General features: G+C 32.4%; 1 protein-coding gene and 1 long non-coding RNA gene across 2 annotated transcripts in view; one reads left to right on the top strand and one right to left on the bottom strand.

Moving 5' to 3' along the window:
* Positions 1-18803, bottom strand: part of LOC141455542 (uncharacterized) — a 287527-nt gene that overhangs the window by 117204 nt on the left and 151520 nt on the right. Inside the window, exon 7 of the mRNA XM_074130658.1 lies at positions 13753-14013. Coding sequence (XP_073986759.1) covers positions 13753-14013 — 261 coding nt within the window. The remainder of the gene's footprint in view (positions 1-13752; positions 14014-18803) is intronic.
* LOC141456432 (uncharacterized) lies at positions 11202-13737 on the top strand. The gene is made up of 3 exons (XR_012459761.1): positions 11202-13219; positions 13341-13467; positions 13554-13737. It is a non-coding gene; the product is annotated as an uncharacterized lncRNA (long non-coding RNA).

Here is an 18803-nt window from a genome sequence, read left to right as displayed (position 1 = left end):
AGAGAAAAAAATTCCATATCACTACGTGGTTCACAGTGGGAGATATAGAACGGCCATAATTTTACAGAATTTCATGACCCAAAACATTTTCAACCATTTATATCTGCTACATTTAGAGATCTGTGCACAAAATAACTATAGTTTTTAATTGAGAAAAACAAAGTGTATGAGAGAAAAAAATTCCATACCAATACGTGGTTCACAGTGGGAGATATAGAACGGCCATAATTTTACAGAATTTCATGACCCACAAAATTTTCAACCCTTTATATCTGCTACATTTATAGATCTGTGCACAAAATAACTATAGTTTTTAATTGAGAAAAACAAAGTGTATAAGAGAAAAAAATTCCATACCAATAAGTGGTTCACAGTGGGAGATTTAGAACGGTCATAATTTTACAGAATTTCATGACCCAAAAAATTTTCAACCATTTATATCTGCTACATTTATAGATCTGTGCACAAAATAACTATAGTTTTTAATTGAGAAAAACAAAGTGTATAAGAGAAAAAAATTCCTTACCAATACGTGGTTCACAGTGGGAGATATAGAACGGCTATAATTTTACAGAATTTCATGACCCAAAAAATTTTCAACCCTTTATATCTGCTACATTTATAGATCTGTGCACAAAATAACTATAGTTTTTAATTGAGAAAAACAAAGTGTATAAGGGAAAAAAATTCCATACCAATAAGTGGTTTACAGTGGGAGATTTAGAACGGTCATAATTTTACAGAATTTCATGACCCAAAACATTTTCAACCATTTATATCTGCTACATTTATAGATCTGTGCACAAAATAACTATAGTTTTTTTTTGAGAAAAACAAACTGTATAAGAGAAAAAAGTTCCGTACCAATACGTGGTTCACAGTGGGAGATATAGAACGGTCATAATTTTACAGAATTTCATGACCCAAAACATTTTCAACCCTTTATATCTGCTACATTTATAGATCTGTGCACAAAATAACTATAGTTTTTAATTGAGAAAAACGAAGTGTATAAGAGAAAAAAATTCCATATCACTACGTGGTTCACAGTGGGAGATATAGAACGGCCATAGTTTTACAGAATTTCATGACCCAAAACATTTTCAACCATTTATATCTGCTACATTTATAGATCTGTGCACAAAATAACTATAGTTTTTAATTGAGAAAAACAAAGTGTATGAGAGAAAAAAATTCCATACCAATACGTGGTTCACAGTGGGAGATATAGAACGGCCATAATTTTACAGAATTTCATGACCCAAAAAATTTTCAACCCTTTATATCTGCTACATTTATAGATCTGTGCACAAAATAACTATAGTTTTTAATTGAGAAAAACAAAGTGTATAAGAGAAAAAAATTCCATACCAATAAGTGGTTCACAGTGGGAGATTTAGAACGGTCATAATTTTACAGAATTTCATGACCCAAAAAATTTTCAACCATTTATATCTGCTACATTTATAGATCTGTGCACAAAATAACTATAGTTTTTAATTGAGAAAAACAAAGTGTATAAGAGAAAAAAATTCCTTACCAATACGTGGTTCACAGTGGGAGATATAGAACGGCTATAATTTTACAGAATTTCATGACCCAAAAAATTTTCAACCCTTTATATCTGCTACATTTATAGATCTGTGCACAAAATAACTATAGTTTTTAATTGAGAAAAACAAAGTGTATAAGAGAAAAAAATTCCATACCAATAAGTGGTTTACAGTGGGAGATTTAGAACGGTCATAATTTTACAGAATTTCATGACCCAAAACATTTTCAACCATTTATATCTGCTACATTTATAGATCTGTGCACAAAATAACTATAGTTTTTAATTGAGAAAAACAAACTGTATAAGAGAAAAAAGTTCCGTACCAATACGTGGTTCACAGTGGGAGATATAGAACGGCCATAATTTTACAGAATTTCATGACCCAAAACATTTTCAACCATTTATATCTGCTACATTTATAGATCTGTGCACCAAATAACTATAGTTTTTAATTGAGAAAAACAAAGTGTATAAGAGAAAAAAATTCCATATCAATACGTGATTCACAGTGAGAGATATAGAACGGCCATAATTTTACAGAATTTCATGACCCAAAAAATTTTCAACCCTTTATATCTGCTACATTTATAGATCTGTGCACAAAATAACTATAATTTTTAATTGAGAAAAACAAAGTGTATGAGAGAAAAAAATTCCATACCAATACGTGGTTCACAGTGGGAGATATAGAACGGCCATAATTTTACAGAATTTCATGACCCAAAAAATTTTCAACCCTTTATATCTGCTACATTTATAGATCTGTGCACAAAATAACTATGTTTTTAATTGAGAAAAACAAAGTGTATAAGAGAAAAAAATTCCTTACCAATACGTGGTTCACAGTGGGAGATATATAACGGCTATAATTTTACAGAATTTCATGACCCAAAAACTTTTCAACCCTTTATATCTGCTACATTTATAGATCTGTGCACAAAATAACTATAGTTTTTAATTGAGAAAAACAAAGTGTATAAGAGAAAAAAATTCCATATCAATACGTGGTTCACAGTGGGAGATATAGAACGGTCATAATTTTACAGAATTTCATGACCCAAAAAATTTTCAACCCTTTATATCTGCTACATTTATAGATCTGTGCACAAAATAACTATAGTTTTTAATTGAGAAAAACAAAGTGTATAAGGGAAAAAAATTCCATACCAATAAGTGGTTTACAGTGGGAGATTTAGAACGGTCATAATTTTACAGAATTTCATGACCCAAAACATTTTCAACCATTTATATCTGCTACATTTATAGATCTGTGCACAAAATAACTATAGTTTTTAATTGAGAAAAACAAAGTGTATAAGAGAAAAAAATTCCATATCAATACGTGGTTCACAGTGGGAGATATAGAACGGCCATAATTTTACAGAATTTCATGACCCAAAAACTTTTCAACCCTTTATATCTGATACATTTATAGATCTGTGCACAAAATAACTATAGTTTTTAATTGAGAAAAACAAAGTGTATAAGAGAAAAAAATTCCATACCAATAAGTGGTTCACAGTGGGAGATTTAGAACGGTCATAATTTTACAGAATTTCATGACCCAAAAAATTTTCAACCATTTATATCTGCTACATTTATAGATCTGTGCACAAAATAACTATAGTTTTTAATTGAGAAAAACAAAGTGTATAAGAGAAAAAAATTCCTTACCAATACGTGGTTCACAGTGGGAGATATAGAACGGCTATAATTTTACAGAATTTCATGACCCAAAAAATTTTCAACCCTTTATATCTGCTACATTTATAGATCTGTGCACAAAATAACTATAGTTTTTAATTGAGAAAAACAAAGTGTATAAGGGAAAAAAATTCCATACCAATAAGTGGTTTACAGTGGGAGATTTAGAACGGTCATAATTTTACAGAATTTCATGACCCAAAACATTTTCAACCATTTATATCTGCTACATTTATAGATCTGTGCACAAAATAACTATAGTTTTTTTTTGAGAAAAACAAACTGTATAAGAGAAAAAAGTTCCGTACCAATACGTGGTTCACAGTGGGAGATATAGAACGGTCATAATTTTACAGAATTTCATGACCCAAAACATTTTCAACCCTTTATATCTGCTACATTTATAGATCTGTGCACAAAATAACTATAGTTTTTAATTGAGAAAAACGAAGTGTATAAGAGAAAAAAATTCCATATCACTACGTGGTTCGCAGTGGGAGATATAGAACGGCCATAATTTTACAGAATTTCATGACCCAAAACATTTTCAACCATTTATATCTGCTACATTTATAGATCTGTGCACAAAATAACTATAGTTTTTAATTGAGAAAAACAAAGTGTATGAGAGAAAAAAATTCCATACCAATACGTGGTTCACAGTGGGAGATATAGAACGGCCATAATTTTACAGAATTTCATGACCCAAAAAATTTTCAACCCTTTATATCTGCTACATTTATAGATCTGTGCACAAAATAACTATAGTTTTTAATTGAGAAAAACAAAGTGTATAAGAGAAAAAAATTCCATACCAATAAGTGGTTCACAGTGGGAGATTTAGAACGGTCATAATTTTACAGAATTTCATGACCCAAAAAATTTTCAACCATTTATATCTGCTACATTTATAGATCTGTGCACAAAATAACTATAGTTTTTAATTGAGAAAAACAAAGTGTATAAGAGAAAAAAATTCCTTACCAATACGTGGTTCACAGTGGAGATATAGAACGGCTATAATTTTACAGAATTTCATGACCCAAAAAATTTTCAACCCTTTATATCTGCTACATTTATAGATCTGTGCACAAAATAACTATAGTTTTTAATTGAGAAAAACAAAGTGTATAAGAGAAAAAAATTCCATACCAATAAGTGGTTTACAGTGGGAGATTTAGAACGGTCATAATTTTACAGAATTTCATGACCCAAAACATTTTCAACCATTTATATCTGCTACATTTATAGATCTGTGCACAAAATAACTATAGTTTTTAATTGAGAAAAACAAACTGTATAAGAGAAAAAAGTTCCGTACCAATACGTGGTTCACAGTGGGAGATATAGAACGGCCATAATTTTACAGAATTTCATGACCCAAAACATTTTCAACCATTTATATCTGCTACATTTATAGATCTGTGCACCAAATAACTATAGTTTTTAATTGAGAAAAACAAAGTGTATAAGAGAAAAAAATTCCATATCAATACGTGATTCACAGTGAGAGATATAGAACGGCCATAATTTTACAGAATTTCATGACCCAAAAAATTTTCAACCCTTTATATCTGCTACATTTATAGATCTGTGCACAAAATAACTATAATTTTTAATTGAGAAAAACAAAGTGTATGAGAGAAAAAAATTCCATACCAATACGTGGTTCACAGTGGGAGATATAGAACGGCCATAATTTTACAGAATTTCATGACCCAAAAAATTTTCAACCCTTTATATCTGCTACATTTATAGATCTGTGCACAAAATAACTATGTTTTTAATTGAGAAAAACAAAGTGTATAAGAGAAAAAAATTCCTTACCAATACGTGGTTCACAGTGGGAGATATATAACGGCTATAATTTTACAGAATTTCATGACCCAAAAACTTTTCAACCCTTTATATCTGCTACATTTATAGATCTGTGCACAAAATAACTATAGTTTTTAATTGAGAAAAACAAAGTGTATAAGAGAAAAAAATTCCATATCAATACGTGGTTCACAGTGGGAGATATAGAACGGCCATAATTTTACAGAATTTCATGACCCAAAAAATTTTCAACCCTTTATATCTGCTTCATTTATAGATCTGTGCACAAAATAACTATAGTTTTTAATTGAGAAAAACAAAGTGTATAAGAGAAAAAAATTCCGTACCAATACGTGGTTCACAGTGGGAGATATAGAACGGCCATAATTTTACAGAATTTCATGACCCAAAAAATTTTCAACCCTTTATATCTGCTTCATTTATAGATCTGTGCACAAAATAACTATAGTTTTTAATTGAGAAAAACAAAGTGTATAAGAGAAAAAAATTCCGTACCAATACGTGGTTCACAGTGGGAGATATAGAACGGCCATAATTTTACAGAATTTCATGACCCAAAAACTTTTCAACCGTTTATATCTGCTACATTTATAGATCTGTGCACAAAATAACTATAGTTTTTAATTGAGAAAAACAAAGTGTATAAAAGAAAAAGTTCCATATCAATACGTGGTTCACAGTGGGAGATATAGAACGGCTATAGTTTTACAGAATTTCATGACCCAAAAAATTTTCAACCCTTTATATCAGTGGTTCTTAACCTTTTCATATACGCGGAGCACAATTATATGTATATATTTTTCTTGCGGAACACTAACATTAAATAATTTGAAATTCGGTATTTAGCAAGAACTTAAAATTAAATTCAAATTAAAAAAATGGAACAGTTGGACCATATTCTCGGAACACCGGTTAAGAACCACTGGTCTAGAGACTCGTGAAGAAGTCCAAGTCTACAAAAATGAACCGAAAAGTATTTATTGAAGACGCTCAGAAAAATGGCCTCGCCAAAACGTGGTTCGAATCATTGGTTGAAAAGCCATAAAAGTGGATGATTAAATTAGTTTGATTAACGATTAAATCTGAAATTTAATTGATTAAATAATTGTCATATGATTAAAATTACGATTAAATTCGCCGATTAAATTCTGATTAAAATTAAAAATAAATTTAATTAATTAAAAAATTTAATCAATTAAATTTAGAATTTAATTGTTTTTTTAATCAGTGCCCAACTCTGCTTCCAACACGGCTCTTCTCAGCTGTGCTTTAGCAGTCAATTTTTTAAAAAAATAGCTCTTCATAAATTTTCATCTATGAATTTTCAAGATTTGAAATTGAAAATATGGAACGTAGCAGGGATTCCGATAATGTTTTGTAAACAAGGTCTCTCTCTTGAATACCTCTCACGTTAATAATATCAGATTTTAGAAATGAACTTATTCAACTCTGAGTAAATTTCTCACGCTATATTGATCTAACTGTCCAAATTAATAGCTCTAATTTTACCATAAACCATTATCTTGTCTCCGTAAAAGATAAGCGATAAGAAAAGATTCAAGTTACTTACATAAAACAAATTGACTAGAAGCTGGCAAAAATTACAATTTTTGTTGATTAAAATACTAGCTTTAATTAAGGTAAATTCATTTAAGCCACTCATCAATCAATATCGGAAAGAAATATTAATAACGTGAACAATTTATTGAACTTGGACAAAGTCATTTCTAAAATTTAATACTTTCAACGTGAGGGAGCGCGTTCAACGTGCGTATGTGTTTACACAATATATATATATATAAATTCTTTATTGATTAGAAGACTGGACCTTACAAACTTAATTAAAACCAAAGTTACATTTTTGTGTTATATACAGGCAACATTTCAATCAATGGGGGTGATTGGGGGGTAACGTCTGTGGATCCTGGATATTATTACAAAATAGAATGAAATTGGGAAGAGCAACAACAGAATTATGGGAAGTGTTGGTAAAGTTGAGAGGCATGTATCAGACCTGGGATAAATGGAATCTGTATACAGTAGGCTAATACCAAACTACCAAGTTATTGGTTTCCATTATTGGTTTAACATACTTCACAGCCCCTTAACCTCCTACAGATTGTGCACAAGCGGGGAATGTAAATGGATTTCTGCAGGGGGAGAATATCCTACTGCTGTTTGAATATATATAAATAGACTTGATTGTACAACTACGTGTATAATTACCCAAAGAGTGAGCGCTAATCTGGTTTTTAATTTTTCCCAGTAATTTATTATTTTTCAAAATACAATTGGCCGTCAGGCTATTTTGTTGGTGCCATTAGAAGATCACAATTAAAATTAAAACAATTTCTTATTTATACAGGGTGTATACGGAGGAGTGGTCGAAACTTCGGGAGGTAAACCCTTTTGGTGTAGCCCGTTTCTGCTCCGTTTTATAGATATTTTTAATTTTATGTTTTTTCAAGGTATCACTACTTTTTAGCAAACAGTTGCCTGTATTTCTCAAACTGTTATAGCTGCAGCAATTTCAATAAACTCATTAGAGAGAAGATTAAATTTCCTTTTAAACAAGCTAATTTATATTTCAAAATAATAATATCAAGTATTTGACGTTGAGGCCCAAACATAAGAAATAGCTAGTTTCTAATTTTTTTCCAAAAACTTTGACTTCATTTTTCTCAAAAATATAGTATACGAGGGAGTACCCAAAAAAAACCGGAATTATTTTTTAAAAGCTATTTATTTACAAATTTTTTACAGAACAACCTTATCCCCTTCAAAATACTCTCCATTACAACTAATACATTTGTCCCACCGGTGCTTCCACTGTTCGAAACATTTTTTGTAGTCATCTTTAGAAATGGCTGACAGCTCCTTCTTCGTTTTTTTCTTGACCTCTTCAATGTTGTCAAATCGGTGACCTTTCATGCTCTTTTTCATGCGTGGAAATAAGAAAAAGTCGCACGGAGCCAGGTCAGGCGAGTAAGGTGCGTGGGGCAGCGGAACCATGCCATTTTTAGCCAAAAACTGTGTAACAGAGATGGCTGTGTGTGCAGGTGCATTGTCGTGGTGGAAGAACCAGTCTCCTGTTTGCCACAAATCGGGTCTTTTTTGGCGAACACTATTGCGCAATCTTTTCAAAACTTCCTAATACAAGGTTTGTTTGACGGTCTGACCTGGGGGGACAAACTCTGAATGGACTACGCCTTTAGCATCAAAAAAGCAAATCAGCATTGTTTTGATGTTTGACTTGACTTGACGACATTTTTTTGGTCGGGGTGAAGATGACGTCTTCCATTGGCTCGACTGTTGCTTTGTTTCTGGGTCATAACCATAGCACCATGACTCATCACCAGTAATGACCTTTGACAGAAAGTCTGGATCAGTTTCAAGCTGTTATTTCAAAGCACGACATGTTTCAACTCGATGTTCTTTTTGATTGTCAGTCAGAACTCGAGGAACAAACTTGGCAGCAACCCTTTTCATCCCCAAATCTTCCGTTAAAATTCGCTGAACCGAGCTCCAAGATAACCCACTACTCTCTGACAGTTGATCAATTGTCTGTCGACGGTCTGTGAACACCAGCTCTCGAATTTTTTCAACATTTTCGTCGATTCGGGCAGTTGATGGACGTCCAGAACGAGGTTTGTCATCAATCGACATGTCGCCATTTTTAAACCGAGTAAACCACTCGTATACTAGAGTTTTTCCCATAGCGTCATCTTTGTAAGCTGTTTTCAACATTAAAACACTTTCAGCAGCATTTTTGCCGAGTAGAAAACAAAATTTCAGAGCTGCACGTTGTTCACTTAAACTTGCCATCATAAAAAACGAAAAAAGAACAAAACAGCGCTGGTAAAAACAATCACTGCAGATGAACAGAACAAGCCAGGCAGACAACACAGGCAGGACTGAACTGGCAAGGAATTGCGCTATACACGTCTAGCGGCAGAAATGCGTACTACATAAGCTCCATGCGCGGCAACGCAATTCCGGTTATTTTTGGGTACCCCCTCGTAAGTTTAAAACGTGCACTCCTCATGAAAAACATCTACATACAAACACTTTTCGAAAGGTATATCATGAGTAGTGGTTATTTTAAAAGTGCAGACAGCCGAGTGGTTTGAGGCGAGACCCGCAAGGCTAAGATGTATCGTGGTAATGGATACGATTATTGATCTAGGTTTTAGTTAATACACGAAGATTTTAGTAAAAAAACCATTGCTATTCACTCCCCACGAAACCTAATTTGGAAGTTGGAAGTAAAGTCCACCTGAAAAAATATACTTTAATTTAAAAGGCGTAACTTTATTTGAATTTTTGTTTTATAGCGACACATGATTAAAGGCAAGAATTATCAGCCAGGTGTGATAAATGATAATTATCCTTGTCTAATACTGACCTTTTTAAAATGGATCTAGGTCTTGCGTGTGAATTTTTTTTTTTGAACAGCACATCACTTATCAATTTCATCAGAAAGGATTGCTTTTTTGACGTTGTCTTTTTAATACTTTGAATGGGCTGTACACAAGTCAGCATTAAAAGAATGATGTGGATGGAGGATGATGCGAACAGCCAATCAAATTGGTTTGAATTTAATTAATATGGTAATTCCAAAATTTGTAAATTAATTTTTAATATCAAGTTATAAGTAAATTATAAGGTCGAATTAATTAGAATATTATTATTTTTCATTATAAGTACTTTACATTTAGAATTTCATCAATTTTTTTTTCTTTTAAATTGAGACGCGTCAACATCTGAGGTTAGTGGCACCCGTAGCTTTTTTCAATGCACTGCCGGCCTTCGGACAGTGTTCTCTCGTTACATGCAACACTGTCCAACACCGGACAGTGTTCTCTCGTTACATGCAACACTGGCCAACACCGGACAGTGAGCTGTAAGAAGCTAAAGAGAAAATCTAAGGGCCAGCAACTGGAAACGAACCATCTCTACGTGGGAATCCAACACCCTAACCACAAAGCTAATCCTTGCCTCAAATTTTGTCTACTTTTTTTCTCAGTAAAGATCAAAGTAAAAAATTTTCTAACAACTATGAAACTTTTGTTTTTAAAGTAATTTTCTTATTGTTTCCTTAATGTGTGGCAGACACCATTCAATTGCCAATACAATTCGGTGAAGATATTTTTAAAAAACTTTTTTCTAAAAGGAAAACACATTAATTAATAATTTGTAAATCACTGACAAAGATTGCAAATCAAAATGTTTAATAAAAGTAGTCGGGTTTTTAATTTCAATCAAAATATTCTTCAATATTTTTAAATTTATATTTTGAAAATAGGTAACAAATCTTGTCTTTGGGCGCTTATACGATGAATCTACTTTTATTAATTATATTACTTTTTATTTTGCTTCAAATGTGTATATTATAAGAAGCTATTGCAGTTAAATAATTAATTTAGTTTCTCGATCAAAAAAATTGTATATTGTATCTTCATTTTGCCTTTTTTTTTTTAAAAAAAAAAAATAAAATAAAACGTTAGGTTGTATCTACTCAGTCTTACTGCGTTCAGAGGAAACTGTGTTGCCTCTATTTCCAAACTGTTGCAAGTAAGTACTAGAAAATTAAACAACCATTTTCCATGAAAGGACTTTCTTTAAAAATTAATCTGTATAATTAAACCATAAAACTAAATTCACAATTCATTCGCTACTCCGTAAAAACCATTAATTTTATGATTTATGATGATGTAAAATGAATATTTTTCGTAAAGATGAAGCAGACCTTTTTATTCACAAATTTAGATAATTTAAACACTTCGTGTTCCTCTTTAATGCAATTTTTGTTAACCATTTATGGTTTTTGCCCTAATTGGAGCATTTTCAAATTCAACGAGGGAAAAACATTTAATAATTCAAGAGAGTTTCTGCTATTATTACTTTTTGTTTAACTTTATCCTTTTAAAAGATAAAATTATTTGTTTGCCATATGGGAACAAGAGTTCTGGATTGTATCCTGTAATAGTTATCTCTAGTTTTCTTGTTTTAATTTTATATTTACATATTTCAGTTATGATCATTTCTTTCGCAAATATAATTGATTTTAGTCTATCTGAAGAGTAGTGGTTTGGCAGTCAAACAGTACACGTGTTCGTTCTGTGCTCTAGTTATTTTGTTTGTTTGAACGGTTATCAAGTGAGTTTTCATTTAAAAGTGAGTTTTGTGTTTATTTTGTTACATTGGATTTTGAACTTAATTTGGTTTTTTTGGTTTGAATCAGTTTATTTGTTACTTCAAGGTCATCTGAAACAAAGCTTTGCAATAGAACTGAATTAGCAGAGGGGATAGCAAATTGTGGTGGGGGATATAGCTCTATCAGCGGTTGATTAAGGTATCGGCCGTATTAATTTATATATATGTATATATATAAATACCTTATTATGAGTGATGGTTTAAAAAAGAGGCTAATAGTGTAATTTACAAGAAGAATAATTCGCCGGAAATTGATAAATCTGAAAGCAAAAGAACGCGTAGTTCACCTGATCAGTTAGAAAGCGGCCCTTTTATGAAGAAAATTAGCGCCAACGTTAATAAAGAAAAGTGTCTGGATTAACCGAGATCTTACTTATCAAGACAGGCAAAAGAAAAAGAAACTGTAGGAAATAAGGAAGAAAATAATGGCGGTAGACAAAGTTGAAAAAGTGCTAGTTAGAGATGGTTATTTGCTTTATGAGAAGAAAAAGGCATTACTGCGTGCAAGGAGGATGACTTATCGCTGATCAATGAGTGTCTCGGGAGGAGAGAGCAGGACGTGGCTGTTTAATCAAAAAACTTAATTGCATAAGTACAAATGTTTTGATAATGGTATAATTCATGAAAATTTATGTTCAATCTTAAGTTATAATGTTTCGGGATCAAAGAATAAAATAGGAAATTTGGAATTTTTTAGTTTCATTAACAGTTTCGATATGATTTTGCTTTTTGAAACTCATGTACAAGACAAGGACTTTGTTTATTTTCAAAAATTTTTCGAAGGGTTTGATTTGAAATGGGTTAAATAATTGTACACTAATTAAAGGTTTAGCCAATAATCAGGTGTTTTACGTGTTACCAGCTTATACCAGAGGTTCTAATGGGTGTAGCGATTTTGAAAATATATGTGATGTTATTTACAGCAATTTAATTTAATTAATTCTTATCGGGGATCTCAATGTAAGAATAGGGGACTCCCAGGTGATACCTGAGGAATCGATGGAAGGTAAATTTAAATTTAGTTTACTAATCCGTCAAAAATGCATGATGTGCAATTTACAAAACTAAGAGTTAAATATTTTGCTTTATTAAATCTGTTTAGAACCACGAATATTGACCTTATCAGACGTATGTATGTTATAACTAATAAAAAATATAAACAACTTTGTAAAAACAAAAAAAGAGAATATTAGGGAGAGATAAATAAAAAAATTTGCTTTGTAAGGGATTCACTTAGTGTATATTGGTATTAGTATTATTAATGTATAATATACACTTAGTGTATATTAGAATGTAATGTAAATTATGCGATAAGTTCTGGCTGCTATTTTATATTGTAAATTTTTAAATAGAATTTGGTCAAGCAGATGGACTGCTGTCCATGCTTTTGTGTAAATATGTTTTGCTGGTTATAAGATTATGTATATAGTAATTCAAATAAAACACTTAATTATTATTATTAGTCTATCTGAATGAGAAAAGTTAAGTCTTGCCTCTAATGTGCTATTTCTTAATTATGTATATGAGTAGATAGATACATCAGAATCATGTTATGTAGGAAATTTGACAATCAAAAGTAGAGAAGCAAGAGAAACAAAATTGAATAAGAAACTTTACGTCAGAAAATGTCTTTGTTGTATGTGATAAATTGATACAAATTATATTTGTACACCAACTTACTAACAGATATACTAAAGGACAATATTGAAGGAAATTGCTACATTTAAATCTTGTGGTTCTCAAGCATTGATAGAAAGCAATGGACCGTCAAGAAAGTTGGGAGGCCAGAGTTCAAGAACAACGGTAAACCCAGGTCAGCTAGCTCAGCTGGCCCTGTACAAAGATCAATTCTTCTTATCTCTTGACGCAATAAATGCGGTATTATACTCACTATCCTAAACAGAGGTAAGTTTTTCCATAGATTTTCTAGTTGAAGTGTATCATTCTTGTCAATTTCGTTAAGAATATTTCAAGTAAATAAACTCAACACATCTAAATTGCTCATAAAATCAAAATAAACTTTCAGAAGAGCCAACGTTCCATTTAAGGCGCACCAAAATCTAGCTGCCTCCAAAGTGAACTGTTGATCTTCGGGACAGAGTCCTCTTGGTACAGACAACACTATACATCACAGAACAGAGAGCCTCAGAGAGGTTATGTTTCGTTATTTATTTACTCTTTTAATGAGTTAAGTCGTTATGAATCAAGAATCTAATTATACTGAATTTAACATATACAGGGAATGTAATTCGTTCTCAAGCATCTATGAGCTTGAAACTATGTACAAGAGATGGCGCACATTGTTGATTCACACCAACCCTTCGCCACGCTCCAAAAATTATAATGGAAACTATTTTTCGATTATTTGAAACATACTGGCATAATGTACTTCAAGTAAGCATCAAAATCAATCATCATTTATTCAAAATAGTACTAACATTTAACGTCAAGATTTACTGTGAGAGGTTCACTTGGTCCTAGACTATTTCTAGCTTGGCAGGTATATGTTCCTGAATCTCTTCTAGTTACTGGCCTAAACTGAAGACTTTCTTCTAGGCTGGATATATCAGTACGACCAGCTTTTCTCCAAACAACTGATGCAGGAGGATTAGCATCGGTAACACAGCGTAATACAACATTATCTCGATTCTCTTCGAGATCTGTTGTCGGTGCTCCTACCAGTCGAACTTCTGGCGGATCTAGAACAAGAAATAAGAATACACAATTACAATATTGTTTCAAAAAGTAGGTAATTTCTCAATCATATTAATGCTTAACACTAAAATAATGATGCCATCAACATGAACATTTTTTTTTAGAGGTTCAACAAAATTATGGACAAATTTCACAATATTCTAATGGAGGCGCCGTGATGAAGTAAGTTCTAGAGAGAACCTAGATTTACGGTATTCAAAACTTCTATGAAAGTAAAGTAATGTATGATAACACTTTTTAGATTCTATGATTATTTAATAATAAAGGAAATATTAGAAATCATGGCTGCACCAGTAAAATATCCTAAACACACCATTCCATGACACCAAATTTTGCTAAATTTAGCAAATGGAAATCAAGTGGAATAATGTACTTAGCAAAACATTCATTGTTAAGTATTTGGTTATGGCGAATGTTATATTTTATGATTGAATAATTCACATCTAACGACAGTTAATTAAAGCAATAATAATCTAATGAGACTGATATTTGAAAATTAGTATTTGGTTAAACTTTGAGCCATTTATTCTCAATTTCTTTTAACATCAATTGGACTCAATACGAGTGAAACTTCAAAGAAAGTGCTTCAAGCATTTATTGTGGCCAGCTTTACCGATCCAAGCGAAGAACTGAAACTTTTTATTTAAAAAAAAAAGCCAATAATTTAATGTATGCGGCCTAATTTGATCCGAGAAATTAAAAAAATGTGGTATTCTAAGGAATTTTGACAAAATTTTTGGTAAACAAGTCAATCAAAGTAGTGCTTTGTTTTTAACAAACCAAAGTAAAGAATTATACATATAACATAAAAGTGATTCCCAATTCGTGAAGAAGAGAATTGATGATTCGCAGCAATATCTGGACACCTTCTTCAGCCTTTTTGAACGATAAACAGATTGCTGGCCAGATTCTGGAATTCTTCTTGAAGAGACATAACATTAGAGTTATGTTTTAAAGTAAACACTCACGCAACATATGAAGCAGAGATGGGTAGGCTCTATCCAATCACCAATCACCAATCGAGGGGTCAATTCCTATTTAGTATGAATAAATAGCCTAACATATTGTAAAGTTTTTCCAAAAATTTTACTTACACAACTAGTGCCTGCCACTAGTTATTAAATATGTGGGTTTGATTAAATAATAAAACTCGCTAAAGTTGTAAGTAATAACCTGATTTATTCACACATTAATATTAACTAACATTAACATTTACTAGCAACTAACGCTATTCATTACAGTCACCATTTACAACAGTCACAACAGTTTACTGTTACTTACTCACTACGTCACAAAACTGTTCCACGACTGACCCCTGGTCCGCACTGCACCGAATTGCACTAGGCTCAGCTGCACTAACACAGCTCTACTCATCAACTGACTAATTGCCCAACTAGCTACCGCTGAAGCACTCCGCAACACTAACTCTCTCAAACTATGTCTCAACACTGACTCTCCAAGACTAACTGAACTCTAAACTCTCTAAACTCAATAACTTGATTAAAACTGATTAAAAACTCGTTAAGAACTCCTTAAAACTCGATTAAAAACTGACTTCTCCAGCTGTGTCTGCCTCCTTTTAACTGCGTGCCTCCCTCCAACTGGGACTGCCCTCCTCCAACTCTCTGAGCATAAGTTTCCACGCCCTCCTGACGTTCATTGGCTGGAGAAAACATACTGCCACCACCTCAGCTGGGGCCGCCCTCCTCCTACTCTCTGCCTCGCTCCTACCTGTCAATCACTGGCTGGGAAAACACATATGCCACCACCCCAACTGAGGCCTTTCTCTTAGCTGGCTTTTACACAGGTCACTAACTCCTTGAACAATCTAGCCCTTTCCTTTCTAGTTCAGGTAGAGACCAGCCCTTTTGTCTACACAGTGGTGGCCTGATACCGACTTTGGTCGCTTAACCCCTAGAACAATCTAGGCCTTTCTTCTCTGCCACAGGTAGATACCGCCCCTTTTGTTTATGCAGTGGCGACCTGTTACTGACTTTGGTCGTTCAACCTCTAGAACAATCTAGGCCTTTCTTCTCCGCCCAGGTCAACTTCGTTACAATATGTACATTCAAAATTTGAGTTGATACCAGTGAAAACTATGTAGTGATTGAACCATTAAATGTAAGAAGATATTAATTTAAACAAATTAAAGAAAATACCAGCCGTGTGGTTAGAGTTGCAAGATGTCGATGAACACTGATGATTGGTCTGTCATTATCGTTAGTGAAAAGAATAGTTTCTGCAAGAGTAGAAGTTGCACATCCTTGAATATCTGCGGATGATGACTATGTCGGTTGGAAATTTTAGAGAGAGGAGAAACTGTTAATATTAAAGAGTTAATTTTTCTGTAAAGTCGAAATGCCAAGCCTAATCAAAATCTGATCCACTTCAGTAAAAATATCCCTCGTTGAAAAATGCTCTGGAGATAAGTAGTTCACATTTTTAGAGCTCCTTTTGGATAGAAGTTTTCTGAGTTAAATTTCAATTTTAAATCTGAATTTTCATATTTCAATCTCATTAAATTATTATTTCTTTAATAAACTATCATTATTCAATTATTATAATGTATAATGTCTACCATAACTTTCATCTGAATAAAACAGTGAATGTTAAGAACATAACTTTGGGGCAGACAGATTTAGATGCACTAGTATTTACTGATACGGAACACTGATGTAATATTGTTAAATAAATATTAGTGTTGGTAGTGAATTAGTAATCAATAAGTGATTAAAGCTGGAGTAAAGTAACAGTCTGATGAACTATAGCCGGAAGTCAGTAGTTGATATACGAGGACGGCACTTGGTCCGGGTTTAAGGGAGCCGTAGGCACCCAAGGGTATATTAACATTTACCATAATAGCCATAATTAGTGTTTTCTAGTTCGACGCACCTAAACCAGTTAAGACAGGTTATTTAATAAACATATTATTCCCATAAATAGTGTTTAAACGTAAATCTCCATCCAGGATGTTAGTTTGCACTAGTTCTAGACTGATAATAAAACCAATTGTTTTACTTTGTTTAAACAAACAATACTTTTGATGCATTCGAAAGACATTTAAACATTCCATCAATGAAAAATGACGTTAAATAGTTATTTATTTAACAAGTGTGGAAAGTAGTACTTTTCCTCACACGAGGCAGGGTTTGCACGCACGCACGAGCGAGCGAAGCGAATCCATTTTAAATTTCTATAAGGTAACACTATAACCTTTTTAACTGTTATAATTAAAAATATCTAATTATTTATTAAAGTATTATTTTTATTTCTATATTCCTTTCAATTTTTATTTTATTTTTTTAATATTCGTTTTTTAATTATTTAGTTACGTTAAATAAGCTTATTAAAGTTTTACAGAAAATATTTAATAACAAAACTTCTTATATCAAGGAAGCACAATAAAGTTTTTTCACTCACTAGTGAGGAAAGTGACACTAATGGGTATTTTTCCCCACTAGTGAGGTAAAGTTGGGCATTACCAGCTGATTTTAATTGAGTAATGAGAACATTCCTACATGGTTGCAGAAAAAAGACTTTTACGGTGAATAATTTTGTAATTTTTGTTAAAATAATAAATATAGAAAAAGTATATCTTAATCAATTGCCTTTGTTCGTTTCTAAATTCTCTGAGAGAACAAACATATCTTAAACTGCAAGATAGTGACATAACTCTTTACAGCCAGACAGAAACATAGGATATGAACGTGAAATATAAACATAATAGAGTTAAACTTATACTCAGACAATAGTTTAATTAGGCTTTAGCATTTTACTTTACATTGTAGAGGTTTTTATGCAATTTTTCCCTCTAATCAAAATTCTACTTCCTTTATAGCCTGTGTGTTAATACTAAAACTGTGTAGGAGCAAGAATTACTTTATTGGTACGCCAGTAAATATTTTGTAGTTACTTTGTAAATAAACTGACTTCTAAGTTGAAAAAAAAAAAAAAAAAACATATCTTTGAGATGTGCAAAAGAACTTTTGCACTGAATTAATAAACGGAATTTGTCCTCCAATTGCACAAGTTTTAAAGTACATGGTAGGAGAATGTTAAAGAGTGGTAACATTCAAGTAAAAATAAATATGTAAATGCTTTTATCGTCATTGAACGGCTTTAAAATCCGTTGAGAAGTTATCAAAGATGGCCGTCTGCAAATCGACGTTTACCGTACTTTCCTCCGAAGGCTGAACATTACCGGTCAATATCATAAGTATAGGATCCAAACGAAGGAGTTAAAGAAGCTAACCAACAAAAGAAAAGACAGAAAAGCTGAAAATTAGGCTAGTGTCAACAAAAGGCCAGCCCACGCTAGATCGAAGAGAGTATGTTGGGGAAAATTAGGACTTTACATAATAGGAAATATATTGGATCAGAATCGACCTGTAAGCTTGATCGTGCTGATGTTTCTGGCAAGGCCGAGTGAGACCTAGCTGTTAAGTTGACAATGAAGAGAAGTACAGATCATAGTAAGAGAGTGTAAAACGTTTATGAAAAGGAAACAGAGTAAGGTTAGCACATCGCTAAGAGGTAGAGAGGTTTATGTTGTAAAAATGAGAGCAACGGAGGTAAACTGTGAAATGTTCATTTCCTACAGGAGAGTAAAGAAATATAGAGAAGATTTCTAAAATAAAGTGGCATTATTATAAAGGAAACTTTTGCGTGACTAACAGAAAGGAAAAGTAACATTTAAACGTTACAAATAAAAGAAGATGAGTCGAAGAGTTGGTTACTTGTCTTAAGGTAAACCAGAGCACTGAGACTGCCACTT

Source organism: Rhodnius prolixus, unplaced genomic scaffold (genome assembly GCF_049639745.1).
Source record: "Rhodnius prolixus isolate KJV_2025 unplaced genomic scaffold, Rpr scaffold_4, whole genome shotgun sequence".
In the NCBI taxonomy this organism is placed as follows: domain Eukaryota; kingdom Metazoa; phylum Arthropoda; class Insecta; order Hemiptera; family Reduviidae; genus Rhodnius; species Rhodnius prolixus.
The sequence above is the reverse complement of the archived record's forward strand: the minus strand, read 5'-3'. Positions and strand labels throughout refer to the sequence as shown.